The sequence below is a fragment of the Hemitrygon akajei genome, chromosome 1 (genome assembly GCF_048418815.1).
Source record: "Hemitrygon akajei chromosome 1, sHemAka1.3, whole genome shotgun sequence".
Taxonomy (NCBI): Eukaryota; Metazoa; Chordata; class Chondrichthyes; order Myliobatiformes; family Dasyatidae; genus Hemitrygon; species Hemitrygon akajei.
In genome coordinates, this window is record NC_133124.1 from 157,704,584 (window position 1) to 157,726,812 (window position 22,229).

The window sequence follows — 22,229 nt, forward strand, 5'->3', positions numbered from 1 at the left end:
TAAGAACATTTGCGAAGCAGACATCCATAGTATAACAAATAGAACGGAGGAAATAGAAATCTGCAGCACATTACAGGCTCTTGGTCCCACAATGCTCTGCCTGCCATGTTACTACTCTAGAAGCTACCTGGAATTTTCCTACCACATTTCCCTTTATTTTTCTAAGCTCCATGTACCTATCTAAGAGTCTCTTAAAAGACCGTACTGTATACACCTCTACCTCCTTATCCTGCAGTGCATTCCACGCACCTGCCATGCTCTTTGTGGAAAAGAAAAATTACCTCTGACATCCGCTTTGTACCCATTTCCAAGCAACATAAAATCATACCCCCACGTATTAGCCATTTCAACCAGTGGGAAAATCTTCTGGCTGTCCACATGATCAATGTCTTATCTACAGGATCATTGCCTAAACAAAGGCAATGAACACTTTTGCTACACACATATTAACCTATCCCTTACGCAAAATATCTCAGTCCCAATCCAACCTAAAACATTACGGAAAAAAACTGAAATGACATATTTAGGAAAGACTATTTACACTCAAACTCGCTTAGATTAACACTACTGAGGACAGAAGGAAGAAGAGCAGTAACAGACATTTAAAAAAAAAGTCACCCAACAGTCTGATAAGTTTTCTAAAGTACTTGATACAAAATAAACAGGATTCAGCACACCATGCAGGTATGTGCAATTCTGATAAGAAATACAAAAACTTAAACGAGAGGCCAACTCAGAAAAAATGAATCATCACTATGGAAGAAACATTATCCAGTGGGATGATTATGACCCTCCATGGGGGTCATCCCAATGATCTGAGCAGACTAGATGTTGACAAGGAAGCATCGAACACCTGACTAAGAGTTGGAGACATCTTCCCAAAAAACAGGGTTTCCTTGCAGAAATACAGAACAAAGTGGTTAACATATTAAAAATTCAAAAATACATAAAAGACAAACAAACCAGGCAATAAATACAGAAAATGTCAAGAGAAACCAGACACAATTCAACACGTTCTGGGATCCTGCAACGGTTTAACTCAATCTGATCAATTACGCAGGTACAATCAAGTAGCAAATACCATTCACCAAAATCTTGCTTTAAAATACAAACTGATTAATGCCCTCCATCACTTCATAAAGGCTCCATAAATTCAAGCATGATCTAGTTTTAGAGTCAAAATCTTACAAATTATATGCAAATCTATACATTATTTCAGATAGGACAATCCATAATAACTATCTGGATATAATATTACAGGATAAAGCAGGAACAACCTGCTTATATCCCAGTATCTATTATATGTCTATAGAATATTTAATCTATTTATATATAATAGATGAAACCATTCCCAACACACACATTCCTCAACCAAAGGGGCACCACACAACAGGCATTGTTTGTGTCATCAGACAGCTGAATTATTTTCCCTGTCAATCAGCTTCCAAATATTGCTACTCTGACATTCGCTGCCACGCCCCACTGCTGATTCCCTTCTCCTCATCATACGTTCTGACCCGGACCATCGTCCAGAACCCCAAACTCTGCCCTGTGGAGATCTGCCTCTGGTTTCTGACCCTGCTCTGTTGAACATCCAATTAAAGGCTTCCCATTCTGCTTTCAGTCTTTAGAGCACAGTAGTGCTTTCTAAGAACACTTTAGGAGCAGGGAAAATGACCCATAATGTGGAAATGTGTCATGATTAAGGAGATTAACTACCAATGTCATTCTTCCTCAGCCCAGAGATTAGAGGGTCGAAGAACATCTCAGATAGAACTGCTGTCAGCTCAACTTCTCAGTCTACAGAAAATTCAAAGGAAACCTCTTCACCCACAGAGTGGTGACTATTTGCAGGCTGTCACCACAGGGGGAACAAGAGGTGAACATCAGGGGAAGATTTAAAAGGACTGTCATGGAACAGAATCACCGGCAGGGTCCAGCCGGCCTGAGCTGACTCTCACCTGTACACAGGGTGTATTAAAAATTCACTAAGTACCGGAGACAGAGTTTAAAAAAGAACTGATTTATTTGTCTCGGATACAGAATATTAAACACCAGTTCCATTAAAGGTGAATAGGCAGCACAAGAAACTCCTCCCATGTCTAGTGACTAGGGTGCAGAACTGGGTGTGGCGAGCAGTAGCAATAATTGCAGAATTCAGCACCAACAGTCACTCGTAAAATTTCATTCAGCAACAATGATGGACAAATATCCAGCATGAAACTTATTAAAACTTTCTCCCCAGTGTGAACCCAGTAGTGTGTCACAAGGTTAGGTTACTGAGTGAATCCTTTCCCACATTCACAGCAGGTGCACGGCCTCTCCCCAGTTTGAACTCAATGATGCACATTTGTTGGAGATGGCTGAGAGAATCTCTTCCCAAAATCTGAGCAGGCAAATGGACTCTACCCAGTGTGAACTTGCTGGTGTCTCAGTAGATGAGATGATTGTGTGAATACCTTCCCACACACACAGCAGGTGAATGGCCTCTCACCACTGTGAACTCGCTGGTGTGTTATCAGATCAGCTGACCGAGCGAATCCCTTCCCACAGTCTGAGCAGGTGAACGGCCTCTCTCCAGTGTGAACTCGCTGGTGAGTCCATAGGTTGGATGACTGAGTAAATCCCTTCCCACATTCTGAGCAAGTGAATGGCCTCTCCCCAGTGTGAACTCGCTGGTGACTCTGTAGGTTGGATGAGCAAGTGAATCCTTTCCCACATTCTGAGCAAGTAAATGGCCTCTCCCCAGTGTGAACTCGTTGGTGTCTCTTCAGATCAGATGACCGAATGAATCCCTTCCCACATTCTGAGCAAGTGAATGGCCTCTCCCCATTGTGAATTTGCTGGTGACTCTGTAAGCTGTGTACCTGACTGAATCGCATTCCACAGACTGAGCAGGTGAACGGCTTCTCTCCAGTGTGAACCCGCTGGTGACTCTGTAGGTTGGATAACTGACTGAATCCTTTCCCACAATCTGAGCAGGTGAATGGCCTCTCCCCAGTGTGAACTCGTTGGTGAGTCCGTAGGTGGGATATGTTGATGAATCCTTTCCCACAGTCTGAGCAGGTGAATGGCCTCTCTCCAGTGTGAACTCGCTGGTGAGTCTGTAGGTTGGATGAGCAAGTGAATCCCTTCCCACAGTCTGGGCAGGTGAACACCCTCTCTCCAGTGTGAACTCGCTGGTGACTCTGTAGGCGGTATAACTGAGTGAATACCTTCCCACAGTCTGAGCAGGTGAACAGCCTCTTTCCAGTGTGAACTCGCTGGTGTTTCTGTAGGCCGGATAACTGAGTGAATCCTTTCCCACAGTTTGAGCAGGTGAACGGCCTCCCTCCAGTGTGAACTCGCTGGTGAGTCTGTAGGTTGGATAACTGTGTGAATCCTTTCCCACAATCTGAGCAGGTGAATGGCCTCTCTCCAGTGTGAACTCGCTGGTGAGTCTGTAGGTGGGATAAGGAAGTGAACCCCTTCCCACAATCTGAGCAGGTGAATGGCCGCTCCCCAGTGTGAACTCGCTGGTGAGTCCGTAGGTGGGATAAGTAAATGAATCCTTTCCCACAGTCTGAGCAGGTGAATGGCCGCTCCCCGGTGTGAACTCGCTGGTGAGCCATTGGGTCAGATGACTGAGTGAACCCTTCACCACAATTTCAGAAGATGACCAGCCTCTGCCCAGTGTGAACTGACTGATGTGTCCACAGATGGGAAGACCGACTGAATCCTTTCTCACCCACAGAACAAATGAATGGCCTTGTCTCAATGTGAACTTGCTGAGGTACCTTCAGTTGAAATGACTGAGTGAATCCACTCCCTCTGTCTGAGGAGGTGAACGGCCTTTCCTCTGTGTAAAATGGCGAGCGTGCCAGTTGGTCAGATGACTGAGTGAATCCCTTGTTCCACTTCTTCAATATCTAGACTGCGCTAGCAAAACTGGTGTGTTGTGCTTGAATTCATATAGACAAATTCCTTGTCATTTTTAACCTGTAAAAAGATTTAAAAATCCATTAATTGCTGAAGGACAACATTTCAGATGAGATCACTTGAGTTGCCAGGGTGTGATCTGGTGAGGTTCAACACTAGTTGGAGATAGAAATCATCTTCTAACTGGGCAGAGTGCTGGTATCTGGAATGACCATCAAACTCTCTGATGCTCCTCCTGCCTCTATAAGAATTTGGCATTTCTGCCGTCTCCAATCTGTGACTTGGCTCAGTTTCACTCTCTGCATTGGTATTATTCCCTGTTCCCACTGAGCTGTATGGGTTCCTGGCTCCACAGTAACTGAAACATTCTCATGCAAATAGCATTTGTTAACGTGCAGCTGGGATTTTCTTTTTTGTACTGTCAAACTGCCACCATTTTAATGCCATGTAAATATCTCCTACTCAGATGAATTCTTGGTCTGCACAGCTGTTAAAATGAATTAGAGTGAAAGTTAGTCGTCCCACCCTATCTCAGTGGCAAAAGCCAGCTTGCATTTACCCCATCTATAACCCACATTATGGTGATACACCTCCATCAAATCTCCCCTGAATCTTCTACATTGAAAGGAATAAAGCCCTGACCTGTTCAATCTCAATTTATAACCCAAGTCCAGCAGACCTGACAACATCCTTGCAAACTGTCTCTGAACTCTTTCAAACTCCTTTACAGTTTTCCTGTAGGTTGGTGATCAAAACTGCACACAAAACTCCAAATTAGGCTTTAACAATGTCTTGTGCAAAGTCAACATAACATCCATCTCCTGTACTCCGTACTTTGGTTTATGAAGGTCAATGTGCCAAATTTTTTCTTTACGTCCCTATCGAACTGTGACACCACTTTCTGTGAAATACAGACCTATATTCCCAAATCCCATTCTTCTACAACATTCCTCAGTGCCCAACCAGTCACCGCGTAAGACCCACCCTGGTAGGTCCTACCAAAGTGCAACACCTCACACTTGTCTCCATTAAATTCCATTTTCCATTTCTCAACCCATTTTCCCAGCTGATCCAGATCACACTGCAAGCCATGATAAGTCTTCTCGCAGTATACTGAATCCCCAGTCTTGGTTTCATCCACAAATTTGCTGATCCAGCTAACTGTGCTATCACCCAGATTACTGATATAGATGACAAACAACAACAGATCCATCACTGATCCCTATGGCAACCACTAGACACAGGCCTCAGGTCAGAGAGGCAACCATCTGATACCACACTCTGGCTTCTCCCAAAGCCAATGTCTCGTCCAATTTACTATCTCATCTTGAATGTTGAGTGACTGAACCTTCTTGACCAACCTCCCATACGAGGCTTTGTCAAGTGCCTTGCTGAAGTCCATGTAGTCAACACCCACTGTCTTACCCTCATCCACTTTCCTGATAACATCCTCAAGAGACTCTATAAGATTGGTTAGACATGACCCACCATGCACAAAGCCAGGCTGTCTATCCTTGATCAGTCCACATCTATTCAAATACTTATATACCTGGTTCGTGCACGTGTTCCAATAACTTTCCCACTACTGATGTCAAGCTCACCAATGTCTGTAGTGAGATGCTGAAGATGTTCTATAGGTCAGTTGTGGAGAGCGCCCTCTTCTTTGTGGTGGCGTGTTGGGGAGGAAGCATTAAGAAGAGGGACGCCTCACGTCTTAATAAGCTGGTAAGGAAGGTGGGCTCTGTCGTGGGCAAAGTACTCGAGAGTTTAACATCGGTAGCTGAGCGAAGGGCGCTGAGTAGGCTACGGTCAATTATGGATAACTCTGAACATCCTCTACATAGCACCATCCAGAGACAGAGAAGCAGTTTCAGCGACAGGTTACTATCGATGCAATGCTCCTCAGACAGGATGAAGAGGTCAATACTCCCCAATGCCATTAGGCTTTACAATTCTACCGCCAGGACTTAAGAACTTTTTAAAAGCTATTATTAATGCTTTTTGAGATAGTGATTTAGATGCATATCATATTTTTTACTGAGTTAAGTATTGTATATAATTAGTTTTGCTACAACAAGTATATGGGACATTGGAAAAAAAGTTGAATTTCCCCATGGGGATGAATAAAGTATCTATCTATCTATCTACAATTTCTTAGTTTATTTTTAGAGACTTTCTTGAAAAGCGGAACAATATTGGTTGTTTTCCAATCCTCCAGTCCCTCACCTGTCAATAAGGATGATTTCAATATTTGTGCCTGGGCCCTGACAATTTCTGCACTTGTTTTCCGCAGAGTCCCAAGAAACAACTTGTCAGGCCCTGGGGATTTATCCATGGTAATTTGCCTTCAGACAGCAAACTCCTCCACCTCTGTAATCTGTACAGGGTCCATGAAGTTGATGCTGCATTGCCTCACTTCTATAGGCTCTGTGACTGTCTCCTTTGTAAATACAGATGCAAGAATATTATTTAAAATCTCCCCCATCTCTCTTGTCTCCTCATATGGATTACCATTCTGATCTTCCAGAGGATTAATTTTCCCTGTGCAATCATTTTGCTCTTAACATATCTGCAGAGTCCCTGAGGATTCACCTTCACCTTGTCTGCTGGGGCAACCTCATGCCTTCTTTTATTTATTTTATAAATGTTCACTTGAATTTCCTGTACTTCATAAGTACCCCATTTGTTCCTATTGGTCTGTACCTGGTATGCACCTACTTTATTTTGATCTGGGAAATGGAAGTAGAAGGGGTGATAGAGCTGCATGGTGGGAGGTGGGGGTAGGGGGTGTTTAAACTAAATTTGCTGGGGGAATGGGAGCTTGAATAACAGAACAGATAGTGGAGGGGTTGTGAAGGCAGATGTTCTTCAGACCTCAGACAAAGTCAGGAATGAAAAAGTTGAGCATGGTACAGTGACTATGCTGAGCTCTGTATACTTCAATACAAGAAGAATACAATCAAAGCAAGATTTTCATAGTAGAAAATGGGTATGTGCTTGTCAGAAAAGATAGAAACTGGTTTTAAAGAGATATTGAGACCCTGGTGAAGCACCCTGTCGCATAACAGGGATAGGTAGGGAGGTTCCTATGGAAGATAACACATGCATGAGAACAAATAAGAAATACATCAGGATGGCTAAATGAAGGCATGAGATTGCCCTCGCAGAAAAGATGAAGGATAAGCCTCATGGATTCTAGAGATAGATTAAGAGCAAAGGATTGCAAGGCATAAAGTTGGTCCTCTGGAAGACCAGAATGGCAATCCACGTGTGGAACCAAAGCAGATGGGGGAGAGCTGAAATATTTTTCGTCATCATTATTTGATGATGATGATGGTTCTATGGGACTGTGGAAAAGTGGCATTAAAACCGTGGACCCTGTACAGATTAAAGAAGAGGAGATATTTGCTATCCTGAGGCAGATTAGGGTGGACAAATCTCCAGGGCATGACAAGGTGCTTCCCTCGGACCATACAGTAGGCAAGTACAGAAATTGTTGGGGCCCTAGCAGAGACAATTAAATCATCTTTGGTGACAGGAGAAGGTATCAGAGGATTGGAGAACAGCCAATGTTGTTTCGCTGTTTAACATAGAACACTGAAATCTACAAGATATTACAGACCCTTCAGGACACAAAGTTTTGCCCACCATGTAACCTACTCTAGAAACTGCCAAGAATTTCCCTAACACATAGCCCTCTATTTTTCTAAGCTCCATGTACCCATCTAAGAGGCTGTTAAAAGAACCTATTTTATCTGCCTCTACCACCATTGCTGGCAGAGCATTCCACGCATCCACCAGTCTCTGTGCGAAAAAAATTATCCCTGACATCCCCTTGGTACATATTTTCAAGCACCTTAAAACTGTGCCCCCTCGTGTTAACCATTTCAGCCCTGGGAAAAGCCTCTGGCTATAGACATGATCAATGCCTCTCATCATCTTATACAACCTAAAAAAAGACTCTAAACATAAACAAGGAAATTATATATTGCTTTGAGGATTTGTTTGAAGTATACACAATTATGAGGGTACAGATACGGTAAATGCAAACAGCTTTTTCCACTGAGGTTGGGTGGGATGACAACCAGACGTCATGGGTAAGTGGGGAGGGTAAAAATTTAATGGGAACATGTGGAAAAGCTCTTTAATGAAATGGTCATGAGAGTGTGGGATGAGTTGCCAGCACAAGTGGTTTATACCAGCTCAAGTTCACCATTTAAGAGAAGCTTGGATAGGTACCTGGATGGTAGCAGTATGGAGGGCAGTGGCCCCAGTGCAGGATGTGGCATTAGAGAGTTTAAATATTGTCGGATTGTCTAGATGAGTCGAATGGCCTGTTTCACGGAACTTCTCCATGCCCCTATGTCAGAGAAGCTGGCCAAACTTGATTGGAAGGGGAGACTGGTAGGAATGACGATGGAGCAGCAATGGCTGGAGATTCTGGGAGCAATTCGGGAGCTGAGTGATCGGAACATCCCAAAGAAGTAGCAACATTGGAAAGGCAGGAGGACACAACCGTGGCTGAAATGAGAAGCCAAATTCAACATAAAAGGAAAAGAGAGCGTAAATAATAGAACAAAAACTATTGGAAAGCTTTTAGAAACAAACAGAAGAGAACTAAAAAATAAAAATCAGATATGCTCAGGGCATTGAATTATGATTTGTAGTCATTAATGAGTCTTGGTTGCACCCAACAGACTGGGGGATTTTGAGGAACAAAATATCCTGGGCCTCAATATCTCTTGAAAACCGAGGTTCCCTACACCAGTTACCTTTCAACTTTTATTTTGGCAGGCACATACAAACTCTACACCCTCACAATTTCACTTCTGAAGTCCTCCCACTTACCAAGTACATCTTTGCCAGAAAACAGCCTGTCCCAAACCACACTTCTCAGATCCTTTCTGACCTTTCTCCAATTTAGAATCTCAACCTGTGTACCAGACCATTTTTTTCATATTTACTTGGAATCTCATTGCATTATGATCACTAGATTCAAAGTGTTCCCATACAGTAATTTCAGTCACTAGCACTGGATCATTTCTAATAGCTTATTGCACACTCCTATGTTGGAAATTCTACATGCTGATTAAGGACACATTTGACAAACGCCACCCCAGCTAGTCTTTTTACAGCACGGGAGACCCAGTCAATATTTGGAAAGTTAAAATCACTTACTATATCAACATTTGTTTCTTGGCATGGATTGCAATCTCTCTACAAATTTTTTCCTCTAAATCACTCGGTCTGGTGGGTGCAAGCAAGTCCCAGTATTGGCTACAACATCATGATTCCATGCCCTGAGCTCATCTGGTTTTCCTATGATGCTTCCAGCATTGTGATATACACAGCTCAGCACATTCATCGCACCATGCTCAACATTTTGATTGCTGACTTTGTCTGAACAACATCTGTCTGGGCGTCAAGAAAGCAACCTCTCCCTCAATGTCACAAAAACAAGGGAACTGGTTGTGGAGTACAGAAGGAATGGAGATAGGGATGTCCCTATTGACATCAATGGATCTGGGGTTGAGAGAGTGAACAGCTTTAAGTTCCTCGGCATAAACATCACAGAGGATCTCATGTAGTACATACCAGCTGTGTGGTATGTGGCTGTGCGCCTCTTTCACCTCAGACAGTTGAAGAAGTTTGGTATGGGTCCCAAATCCTAAGAGTTTTCTACAGGGGCACCACTGAGAGCATCCTGACTGGCTGCATCACTGCCTGGTATGGAAACTGTACTTCCCTCAATCGCAGGACTTTGCAGAGAGTGGTACGGACAGCCCAGCGCATCTGTAGATGTGAACTTTCCACTGTTCGGGACATTTACAGAGACAGGTGTGTAAAAAGGGCCCAAAGGATATTGGAGACCCAATTCACCACAACCACAAAGTGTTCCTGCTGCTATCATCCAGGAAACGGTACCACAGCAAAAGGACCAACAGTGTCCGGGACATCAGCTTCCACCAGGCTATCAGACTGATTAATTTATGCTGATACAATTGCATTTCTATGTTATATTGACTGTCCTATGTACAAACTAGTTGCATTAGAGACATTAAATACTTTTGGCATTGTCTAGATGGGACAAATGGCCTATTTCAGTACTGAACTTCTCCATGTCCCTATGTCAGAGAAGCTGGCCAAACTTGATTGGAAGGGGAGACTGGTAGGAATGACGATGTAGCAACAATGGCTGAAGTTTCCGGGAGCAATTCAGGAGCTGAGTGATCGATACATCACAAAGAAGTGGAAGCATTGGAAAGACAGGAGGACACAACCGTGGTGGAAATGAGAAGCCAAAGTGAACATAAAAGCCAAAGGGAAGGCAAACAAAAAAGCAAAAGCTATTGGGAAGCTTTTAGAAACCAACAGAAGACAACTAAAAAAAAAATCAGATACGCTCAGGGCATTGAATTATGATTTGTAGTCATTAATGAGTCTTGGTTGCGCCCAACAGTCTGAGGCATGTAGAGGAACAAAATATCCCTGGCCTCAATAACTCTTGAAAACCAAGGTTCCCTGCACCAGTTACCCTTCAACTTTTAATTTGGCGGGCACATACAATCTCTATACCCTCAAAATTTCACTGCTGAAGGACACCCATTTACCAAGTACTCCTTTGCTAGAAAACAGCCTGTCCCAGTTTGCACTTCTCAGATCTTTCTGATACCATCAAAATTGACTTGTCTCCAATTTAGAATCTCAAACTGTGTTTCAGACCTCTTTTTCCATATTTACTTGGAATCTCATGGCATCATGGTCACTAGATACAAAGTGTTCCCATACAGTAATTTCTGTCACCAGCCCTGGATCATTTCCTAATAGCTTATTGCACATTTCTATGTTGGGAATTCAACACGCTGGTTAAGGGCTCATTTGACAAACTCTACCCCAGCTAGTCCTTTTACAGTATGGGAGACCCAGTCAATATTGGGAAAGTTAAAATCACTTACTATATCAACATTTGTTTCTTGGCATAGTTTGCAATCTCTCTACAAATTTGTTCCTCTAAATCCCTCAGACTGTTGGGTGCAACCAAGTCCTAGTGATGACGACAGTTTCATGATTCCACGCCCTGAGCTCATCTGGCTTTCCTATCATGCTTCTTGCATTGTGATATACACAGCTCAGCATTCATCGCACCATGCTCAACCTTTCGATTGCTGACTTTTTCTGAACAACATCTGTCTGGGTGCCAAGAAAGCAACCTCTCCCTCAATGTCACAAAAACAAGGGAACTGGTTGTGGACTACAGAGAGTGAACAGCTTTAAGTTCCTCCACATAAACATCGCTGAGGATCTCATGTGGTCTGTACATACCGGCTGTCTGGTATGTGGCTGTGTGCCTCTTTCACCTCACACAGTTGAGGAAGTTTGGCATGGGGCCCCAAATCCTAAGAACTTTCTACAGGGGCACAATAGAGAGCATCCTGACTGGCTGCACCACTACCTGGTATAGAAGCTGCACTTCCCTCAATTGCAGGATTTTTCACAGATTGGTGTGGACAGCCCAGCGCCTCTATAGATGTGAACTTCCCACTATTCAGGACATTTACAGAGCCAGGTGCGTAAAATGTACTGAAGGATCATTGGGGACCCAAAACACCCCAACCACAAACTGTTCCAGCTGCTACCATCTGAAAAATGGTACCACAGCATAAAAGCCAGGCTCAACAGGCTTCTGGACATCATCTTCCACCAGGTCAACAGACTGATTAATTCATGCTGATACAATTGTATTTCTGTTATAATGACTGTCCTATTTACAAACTATTTACTAAAAGTTAGTATAAATTGCACATTGCACATTTAGATGGAGATGTAATGTAAAGATTTCTATTCCTCATGTACATGAAGGATATAAGTAATTTCAATTCACCCTCTCCACTATCTGTACTGGCATTCTGTTCCAATCCCCCCTGCAACTTTAGTTTAACCACCCACCCCCACCCCCCCTTCCCACCACACTCTAGCACTAGCAAGCCTTACCACTAGGATATTAGAACTCTGCTAGTTTTAATACCCAACTAACCAATCCCCTATCACCCATTTGACTTTCTTCTGCTTGGTAATCCCCCCCCAACAGATTCTAACAGCCTGTTGTTGTGTGGGATGGCCACAAGAGTACTCTGTGATGGCTATTTAACCCTGTTCCCCTTCCTAACTCTCAGTGCAACTCATCTCTCTTCATGTCATATCGGTCGGTCACCCACTTCGACTCCCAGATGATCTGGAACTCATCCATTTCCAGCAACTCCCTAGCGTGCAAGGTTACAAGCTGCAGCTGGACGCACATCTTGTACATGAGGACATCAAGGACACTGAAAGTCTCCCCACCTTCCTAACAATGCCCTGTCTAATTTGTAATGACCAGTGTGCTGCAAAATCTTGTGCTGTGCAAGTTTTACCCAGTGACAACAACATGTGCACACTGAATTTTAAATAGAGAGGTATTTATTTTAACAGCTAGCAAATCACTATCAGTAAGAACTTTGATCAAGTTCATCTGCACTCTCGCACAGCCTATGTCGCAGGCCTGTAGAGGGTTAAGAAGGATTTGCTCACTCCAGCTTTTGCACACCATCCATATCTGATTTGCTTGCTAAATGACGCTTTAAAAAAGTCAGATTTCTAAGTATCACTCCACTTCTTCTCACTTGTAAAAATTCTTCAGCAACTTTTGCATCGCCACAATACACACAGGTAACACCAGTTTCTGTATTGGACATAAATATTTTGCCTGACCCTCCCCCAGGTGACTGACGGTGGTGAACCCAGTGGTGGCAATGCCAATGAATATGAAGGGAAGGGCAGCAGTTTGTCCCATTTGTGATGTGAAAGCTACTTGTTGCCCAGGGCAAAGGTGTCTGATATCATTATGTACCCAGAGAGAATGGGTCAAAACATGTTCTCACGGGTAGAAACGTCCAGAACAAGAGGGGATAGAACAAGCAACACACACAAAATGCTGGAGGAACACAGCAGGCCAGGCAGCATCTATGGAAAAGAGTACTAATGCTGAGTTCCTCCATCAATTTGTGTGTGTTTAAAATCTCAAACACGAGGAAATCTGCAGATGCTGGAAATTCAAGCAACACACACAAAATGCTGGTGGAACGTAGCAGGCCAGGCGGCATCTATAGGGAGAAGCACTGTCGATGTTTCAGGCCGAGACCCCTGGTCAGGACTAACTGAAAGAAAAGATGGTAAGAGATTTGAAAGTGGGAAGGGGAGGGTGATATCTGAAAGGATAGAAGACAGGAGGGAAGGGATGAAGCTAAGAGCTGGAAAGGTGATAAATAAATAAGGGATGGTGTAAGAAGGGGAGGAGGGGCATTAACGGAAGTGAGGGAAATCAGTGTTCATGCCACAAAGTTGGAGGCTACCCAGACGGAATATAAGTTGTTTTTCCTGCAACATAAGTATGGCTGACTGGGAGACTGTTTCACTGAACACCTACGCTCTGTCCGTCAGAGAAAGCAGAATCTCCCTGTGGCCACACACTTTAATTCCACGTCCCATTCCCATTCTGATATGTCAATCCAAGGCGTCCTCTACTGCCAAGATGAAGCCACACTCAGGTTGGAGTAACAACACCTTATACTCCGTCTGGGTAGCCTCCAGTTTGATGGCATGAACATTGATTTCTCTAACTTCCGTCAATGCCCCTCCTCTCCTTCTTACCCCATCCCTGATCTATTTATTTCCCGCCCCTCCCTTTTTCTCTCTCTCTCTGCTCATCACTCTGTCTGTTCTCCATCTCCCTCTGCTGCTTCCCTCCCCCTTTCTTTCTCTCCAGGCCTCCCGTCCCATGATCCTTTCCCTTCTCCAGCTTCTTATCCCTTTTGCCAATTACTTTTCCAGCTCTTAGCTTCATCCCTCCCCTCCTGTCTTCTCTTATCATTTCAGATTTCCCCGTCCCTCTCCCCCTCCCACTTTCAAATTTCTTACTATCTTTTCTTTTAGTTAGTCCTGACGAAGGGTCTCCGCCCGAAACGTCGACTGTACTTCTTCACAGAGATGCTGACTGGCCTGCTGCATTCCACCAGCATTTTGTGAGTGTAATCTGTGTGTGTTGCTTGGCATTTTCAACATCTGCAGATTTTCTCTTGTTTGTGGCTGGAAGTAGAACAAAACTGATTTTCTTTACAGATTTTATTAAGTAAAAGATTTTGTTCCCGTTCTCCGAGTTCCTAATCCTTGCGTTTAGATAGTTGCAGCTCAGCTTTGTTGGTTCCCATTCCCTCATCAGCCGGAAGATCCCCGGAGCCCGTGTGCAGATCGTGGGGCTGAGAGAGAGGGTAGAGAGCAGGACTGTCCCACGATTGCGCGCAATGGTGTCCACAGTTCAAAGCAATTGTCCTTTACTCCGTGTTGAAATCTCCGAGCCGGAGATGTTCCCTTACCTTTTACGATGCTTCTGAGGCCTTTGTGTACTGTGCGCATGCGTAATATTTGAGAACGTTCGCATCCCTGACGCCTGCGCATTCGTTCGGAGCTTCAGCGAGGACGAAAATTGTTCCGCAGAGCTTTCTGGGAAATCACGGTGCCATTAAATGTTTCTGCAAGTACCAGTTCAACGTCCAGAGCTCAGATTTTTTTTTGTGTAGAAAACTCAGCAGCTCTTTTAACGCAGAAAGCAGCTTCCATAAACAATACAATTAAAATCAGCAAGGTTTCCGCGTGTTTAATGCCGAAGTAGAACCTTCTTACAAATGCAGATATTAAACACGAGATTCTGCAGTTGTTGGAAATACAGAGACGCACTCACACAAAATGTTGGAGGAACTCTGCAGTTCAGTCAGCAATTAAGCAGAAGAGTAACAGTCCAGACATGCTGAACGGGCTCGGCCTAAACTTTGCTATTTATTCCTCTCCATATTTGCTGCCTCATCAATTGATTTCCACCAGTAATTTGCAGAACTTTACCACCTTTTTGTTTTCGATCAAGCAGTTTCAAAATTTTTCTGATCTTTTATTTGTAGCCACATCCTGCTGGTCTGGTTCCTCTTCCTTCTCCCCGTCGTAAACTCCAGACCCCATCTCTCTCTGGAGCACCAAAGCCCTGACTCAGGCTGGCAACTCGTTGGTTTCTGACTCTGTTCCATCGAAGATTCACTCACTAATCTGCTGCCAAACTTTAGAAGTACATTGCAACAGCCCATCTGTCTTTTTTCTTATTAGTTCTTTTATACTTTTTCTACATAGCTACAGATAAAAAAACCCAGATCAAAATGAAGAACATTGATACAGTGCAAAAATAAACGTACAATAATAATATGATACAAAAAGATAATTGAGAAAGCACCCAAATTGAGGACATGTAAAATTAGTATCCTCCCCAAGCCTCACAACAAAAAAAAAATCTCCAGACCAACCACGACACAATATAGAGAATATAAATCAGGACAATCAAACCCCCAAAACAGTAAATACACTTAGCAACAGAAGATATTAATGCCTACTACCAAAAACAATGGAGCTGAAAGCAAGGGAGCGAAAAAAAACCCTCGTTAAGAGGAAGGTTATGAAAGTACTCAATAAAAGGTCCCCAGACCCTATGGAACTTTAAATCCGAATTAAGAACTGAATAATGAATTTTTTCAAGGTCTAAGCAGACCATAATATAACAGCCCATCTGTCTGAGGCACAGTCCTTTGAAATTAGTGAAAATGACACAAAACATTGAAAAGTGCAGGGAAGAAGGGTCTTTGCCACCTTAATCCAGAGCCCTGTAGAACGTCAAACCTACAGTGAGCTCATCATCTATTCAGCCAAGAGATACTCATGCAGGGAGTTCATGCAGGTAGATAAAATGATGAGGGACATTGATCGTATGGAAAGCCACAGGCTTTTCCCCAGGATGGAAATGGCTAACACGAGGGGGCATGGTTTAAAGTCGCTTGGAAGTAGTTGCAAGGGAAATGTCAGAGCAAGCTTTTTACACAAAGAATGGTGTGTGTGTGGAATGCACTACCGGTGATGGTGGTGCAGGCAAATACAATAATTCTAAGAGATTCTTAGATTGGTACATGGAGCCCAGAACAATAGACAGCTATGCAGTCGGGTAATTCTAGGCAGTTTCTAGAATAGGTTACATGGTTCGCACATCATTGTGGGCCGAAGGGCATGTAATGTGTTCTAGATTTATATGCTTCTATGAAATTAAAGGGAAATCTCTTCTCTGACAGAGTGGTGACTAGTTGCAACCTGTAATCACAGGGAGAGTGAGAGGGGAACGGCAGGGAGAGATTTTGATATACTGATATGGAACAGAAACATGGGCAGGGACCAGATGGGCCGAGTGGCCTCTAGTGGTCATCATGAGTGTGACAGAGACAGGAAGTACCTGAGACACGGGATCTGACACAGAACTGATTTATCTTTCACAGATTCACAATATTAAACACCAGTCTAATTTCAGGCGAACATCAGCAGAATGGACTCCTTCAATGCTCAGTGACCAGGGTTCAGTCCTGGGTGCGATGAGCAGCCGCAAGAACTGCAGATTCTGACAGTAACAGTCTCTCATGAACCTGCAGCTGCCTCAGTCACTGTGATGGTTAACCATTTAACAAGAAGCTGATTTCAACTTCCTCTCTGATGTGAAATTGCTGGTATTGCAGCAGCTGGGATGATTGAGTAAAAGTCTTTGCTCACTCTGGACACTAATGTGGCCTCCACTTGTTGTGAACTCACCGGAGCATCACAAGCTGGGTTAACTGAATGAGTCTCTTCACACACACGGATCAGGTGAACGACTGCTTCCCAGTGCGACTGAATCCCTCACAAAATGAAATCTCACTGCTATCAACTCCATGGCAATGTATCGAATAAGATCACGGACATTGACATGTGATCGTGCTCTCCTTGTAGCGAGTGGGTCGCTGTCTTCTCCAGCACCTCCACCTACACATTCAACGAAAGGCGGCTTTCAAGCATTCGTAAACTGACAGATACAACGGAACTAATGTGATGTTGTGTTTGTGATTCTCATACATAAACCTTTTGACAATTCTGCACTGTTAAAGGTTTACAAAGTACGTCAGTGGGTGAAGGACAACATTTCAACTCAGATAATTTTTGTCTTGTGGTGAACTACATATACCAGAGTGGTTTGCTCCCAACAGACCCCAGCTGACTGCTCCTGTGGCTCCTCCCACAAACCCCTGTATAAAGGCGAATGAGGCCTGAGGCCGGCCCTCATTCTCCAGGATGTTGGGTTGTTCATTCTTCCAGTCAATAAAAGTCGATAACTCTCTCTTCTTACTTCTCAGAGTGAGTTATTGATGGTGCATCATGTCTCCATGGTGCCTTCTGATAAAAACACTGTCAGAGCTCAAAACAATTTGGAGGAACAAGACTTCATCTTCTAACTGGCTACAGTTCCGGCATCAGGCACAATATCAAACTCTCTGCTTCCTTCTCTGTATCAGAATGCATCATTCCTCCCCTTCAATCAGTCTGTGACTTGGCTCAGTTTGTCGGTTTCCTTCGCATTCTGAGCATGCGCCACAGCTACCAAGACCACATTTTATTTACACGGCTGCGACTGGAGACTTTCTGATTATCATGTCCCTCCCGGGATCTGTCCGAGGTAAGCTCAGAGTCAGCAATGGTATTGAACATCGGGAGTAGGTGATTAGGTTTTTTCGTTGGAGATCGATGAACTACCGGTAGTGTGTGGCTGGATGAGTGGGTCGTTTTCAGACTGGAAAGAGGTAACTTTTGGAGTACCCCAGTGATCAGTCCCTGACCACAGTTGTTCACCGTTTAATGTCCTGGCGGAGGCAGCGAAATGTGAGATGTCCCAGTCTGCTGGTGACGCAGAAACAGTGGAGTTGGGGGAGGGGAGGCTATTCACATGTAATTTCGTAGCTTTGCAATCAGTACATAGTGCACTGTGGGGCTGCACTGGCGTGCTTCATTACACAGCCACTGTGGGCTATGCGGATTTTGTGAATAAAGCACCATTCTCCAATTTAGAATCTCAAGCCGCTGAGCAAGCCTATCGTTCGTATATTTAAGTCGTATTTATGGCATTGTGATAACCAGATACTATAGCCATCCACGACCTCTCTGTCCAGTCCTTTCAATATTCGACTTCATTGGGAAATTTGGCCACAGGCCCATCAATACTGTCATCCGATGCATTGACATAGAACGTAAAAAGAAACGTTACCAAAACAGACCCCTGTGGACCTCTGGGGTAGTAATCTCAGGATTGCTGCCTGTGCCACGTGCTAGCGATGAAAGAATAGCATGATCAGGCTTATTAATGTGTGGCTGGGAGACTTGTGTACAGAGACAGGGCTTCAGATTTCTGGATCACTGGGGCCTCTTCCGGGAGAGTTAAGACAGGTATAAAAGGGTCGGGTTACACTTGAACCTAAAGTGGTCCAATATCCTAGCGGGCACATTTAATAAAGCTTTTAGTGAAGGTTTTAACTAATTTGGCAGGGAGATGGGAACCGGGGAAATTGGGCTGAGGGAGGGGAAAACAAATAAATCAAAGATGGCATGCAACAGAGATTAGAGAAAGAACGGGCAGGAGATAAAGCTTAATCAAAGCCAGTGGCATGAGTTACAGGGCAATGGAGTCGTGGTGCAATTAAAACAGAAAGCAACAAATGCTGGACTGAGAGTGTTGTATTTAAATGCACGCAGCATAAGGAATAAAATCGATTATCTTGAATTTCAGCTTGAAACTTGGCTAAAGATTGGCTGCCATTGGAAGCTGAACGTCCAAGGATATAAGGTGTACCAGAAAGATAGGTTAGCAGGCACAGGAAGTGGTGTGGCACTGTGTACAAGAAATAATATTAAATCATTAGAAAGAGGTGACATAGGATTGGTAGGGGTAGAATCTCTATGGGTTAAATTAAGAACTGGTTGAATTAAAAAATGTACGATATATGTCAATGATTTGGACTATGTTATTAGTGGATTTGTGGCTAAATTTGCCAATGATACAAGGATAGGTGGAGGAGCGGGTAGTTTTGTGGAAACAAGGAGCCTGCGGAGAGACTTAGATAGTTTAGGGGAATGGGCAAAGAAGTGGCAAATGAAATGCAGTGTTGGAAAGTGTATGGTCATGTGCTTTGGTGGAAGAAATAAATAGGCAGCCTATTATTTAGATGTGGAGGGAATTCAAATTGCAGAGATGCAAATAGACTTGGGAGTCCTTGTGCAGAATACCCTAAATGTTAACTTCCATGTTGAGTCAGTGGTGAAGAAGGCGAATGCAGTGTTGGCATTAATTTCTGGAGATATAGAATATAAGAGCAGGGATGCAATGGTGAGGCTCTATAAGGCACTCATAAGATCACACAGACTAATGTGTGCAGTTTTGTGATCCTTATTTTAGAAATGATATACTGACATTGGAGAGGGTTCAGAGAAGATTCGCGAGAATGATTCCAGCAATGAAAGGTTTACCATATGAGGAACTTCTGGCAGCTCTTGGGCTGTGTTCCCTGGAGTTCAGGAGAATAATGTGAAAAAAGGAGTATTCTCTATTACTAGGGTGCATATGCTTCCGGACCTCAATTAAACCATAATAAATTAAAAAGCACTTAATAAATGTTGCAGAACAATTAGGAAGTTGATATTTGGATGATGGCTTATCCATTAAAGGATTTATACAAGTATTAATATCACCACCCATTAATAACATATATTCATTTAAATTGGGTAATAGAACAAAAACTGTTTTAAAAAAAAATGAAGGATCATCAACATTTGGTCCATAAATATTAACCAAAAACATTTTCCTATAACAAACAAAAATCTACCATTAATATCAGCTACAATATCCTCTTGATTAAAAGGAATATTAGAATCAATAAAAATAGAAACACTTCAAGTTTTACTCTGGGAATTTGCGTGAAACTGAGGATCCTACCAAAATTTTAAAAAATGATTTTTATCACATAACCTTATATGCATCTCTTGAGCAAAGATTATATCAGGCTGGAATCGGTTAATAACTATAAATGTTTTCTTACACTTAATAGGATGATTCCAATGGTGAACATTCCAAGTTAAAACATTTAGCTGTTTAGAGATCATCATGGAACTTTGCATCTAAAAACAATAGTTAGATGCATGTCAGGATAATGTAGTCGAAAATGGCAGAGATGAACAACAACAAAAATAATTGACGTATGCTCCGGGATTCCGTAATGGGGGGGGAAAAAAAGAAAAGATGTCCCACCCAAACTCAAAGCCCAGAAACAAGTCGATATCAATTGGCGCAAGCCCCAAGAAAAGCATAGATACAGATACAAACTCCACCTAAGTAAAAAAAAAAAATCATCTCTGTCTGTGGAAACAGTTGCCATGAGTGGCTGTGGAGGCCAAGTCATTGGGTGTACTTAAGGCAGAGATAGGTAGGTTCCTGATTAGCTGGCACATCAAAGGGTATGTGTTGAAGGCAGGGGAGTGGGGATGACTGGATGAATGGCGGAACCGGCTCGATGGGCCGAATGGCCTAATTTTGCTCCAATATATTATGGTCTTATGGTCTATTCCACTGTTTCGCCCTGCCAAAGTGCAGCTAATATTTCTAGGTATATGACCCGTTCATATGAGAATTTAGCCTTTCCAATTTTTCTGAGCTTCTCATAAATGTGTGGATTTTAGTTAAGCTTTGCTCGAGAATTTCCACACAATTAAAAGAGTTTATTACAGTTTTTATTTTTGCACTACTTGTATGATTTAACTATTTAATATGTATACTATTGTAATTCATGGTTGTTAAAATCTATTGTTATGAATTAGGTTCTACTGCTGCCACAGAGACAATGGATTTCATGAGATATGCCAGTGCTATTAAACCTGATTCTGATATTGATATGAGAGACCCACCACCGGTCACCTGATCCCAGTTACCGCAGATCGTAATGCGAGATTGAAGTCTTTTCCATTTATTTGCACTCCTCAGAAATGACAACAGTTCAGTTAAATTTCCTTCTGAGGTTTCAGAGCAGAAGCTCAGTCTGTCTAATATTTCCACACAATTAAAATGGAGAATTTGTTTATTCTTATCACGTACTGAGCTACAGTGAAAATATTGCCTGACGTAAGATCCACACAGATCAATATATTACAACAGTACATTGAGCTGATATACGACAAAACAATAACTGTAACAAAGCATTATGCTGCAGAGAAAGTGCAGTGCCGATAGACATATGGTGCAGGGATCACGTCGAGTTACATTGTGAGGTTGAGTACTTTTTATCAATCATTTGGCTTATAACCACAGAAAGGAAGCCGTCCTTGAGCTGAGTGGTACGCGCTTTAAGGATTTTTTATCTCTTCCCTGATGGGGGGAGTGGGTTTGCAGCAAGAATGTCCAGGTTGTGGGGATCTTTGAGTACGTGGCCTGCTTTTCCATGGCAGGGGAAGTGTAGGAAGAGTCCATGGAGGGGAGGCTTGTTTCTCTGATGTTCTCTGTTCTCCAAAGTTCTCTGCAGTTCCTTGCAGTCATGGGCAAAGCAGTAGCCATACGTAGGCCTGAACTATCGACAAGAAGTTCAGTGACCTCGCCCTTCACCTTGCCTTGTGTAGCTGGATCCTGGACTTCCTGTCAGATCGCTGGCAGGTGGTAAAAGAAGGCTCTCTCACCTCTGTCTCTCGGACCCTCAGCACACATACCCTATAGGGTTGTCTCCTTGGCCTCCTCCTTTACTTTCTGTGCACCCATGACTGTGTCGCCACCCACAGCTTCAATCTGCTAATTAAATTTAGTGACGATACCACACTGACTGGCCCAATCTCAAATAATAACGAGACAGCCTACAGTCATCAACCCGACACAGTGGTGTCAGAAAACAACCCCTCCATCATTGTGACAAAAACAAAGGAGCTGGTTGTGGATTACAGGCGGAATGGATACAAGGACCAAATTCAACATTTCCAAGACTGTTATTGACACAAAATGCACATTATAATATTAATCATGACACAATGTATTTTATGTATTGTTAATGACATAAACATATTTATAGATTGTTACTGCCAGAGAATCGTATAATTTGTGTTCGGTGTGTTATCTGAATGTACTTGCCTGTGATGCTGCCACAAGTCAGTGTTTCTCTGTACTGTACCTGTACCTTCCCATACTTGTGTCCTTGGCAACAAATTCAACAGGACCTGAGAAATCTCGGTGAGATTTGATTAGTAATGATCATCTTGGCAGCTCGGCAGGTCGAAGGTATGAGATAGTACACTATTAAATGCAAAACCCTGAACAGTGTTAATGATCAGAGGGATTTTAGACTCCAAGTTCATCGCTCCCTGAA

At 43.1% G+C, this 22,229-nt stretch overlaps 1 protein-coding gene across 2 annotated transcripts; it reads right to left on the bottom strand.

Annotated features, from left to right (window-relative positions):
• Positions 1 to 2,038: 2,038 nt before the first annotated feature.
• Positions 2,039 to 14,419, bottom strand: LOC140731713 (uncharacterized). Of its 2 annotated transcripts, none has more exons than XM_073053428.1 (2): positions 14,328 to 14,419; positions 2,039 to 3,978 (listed from the first exon to the last, which is right to left on the bottom strand). In XM_073053428.1, exon 2 carries the CDS (start codon positions 3,609 to 3,611, stop codon positions 2,406 to 2,408), a length of 1,206 nt encoding a protein of 401 aa, XP_072909529.1. In that variant the 5' UTR covers positions 3,612 to 3,978; positions 14,328 to 14,419; the 3' UTR covers positions 2,039 to 2,405. The 2 variants fall into 2 exon arrangements, with proteins under 2 accessions (XP_072909529.1, XP_072909537.1); XM_073053436.1 differs by lacking the exon at positions 14,328 to 14,419 and adding an exon at positions 8,158 to 8,200.
• Positions 14,420 to 22,229: the final 7,810 nt, after the last annotated feature.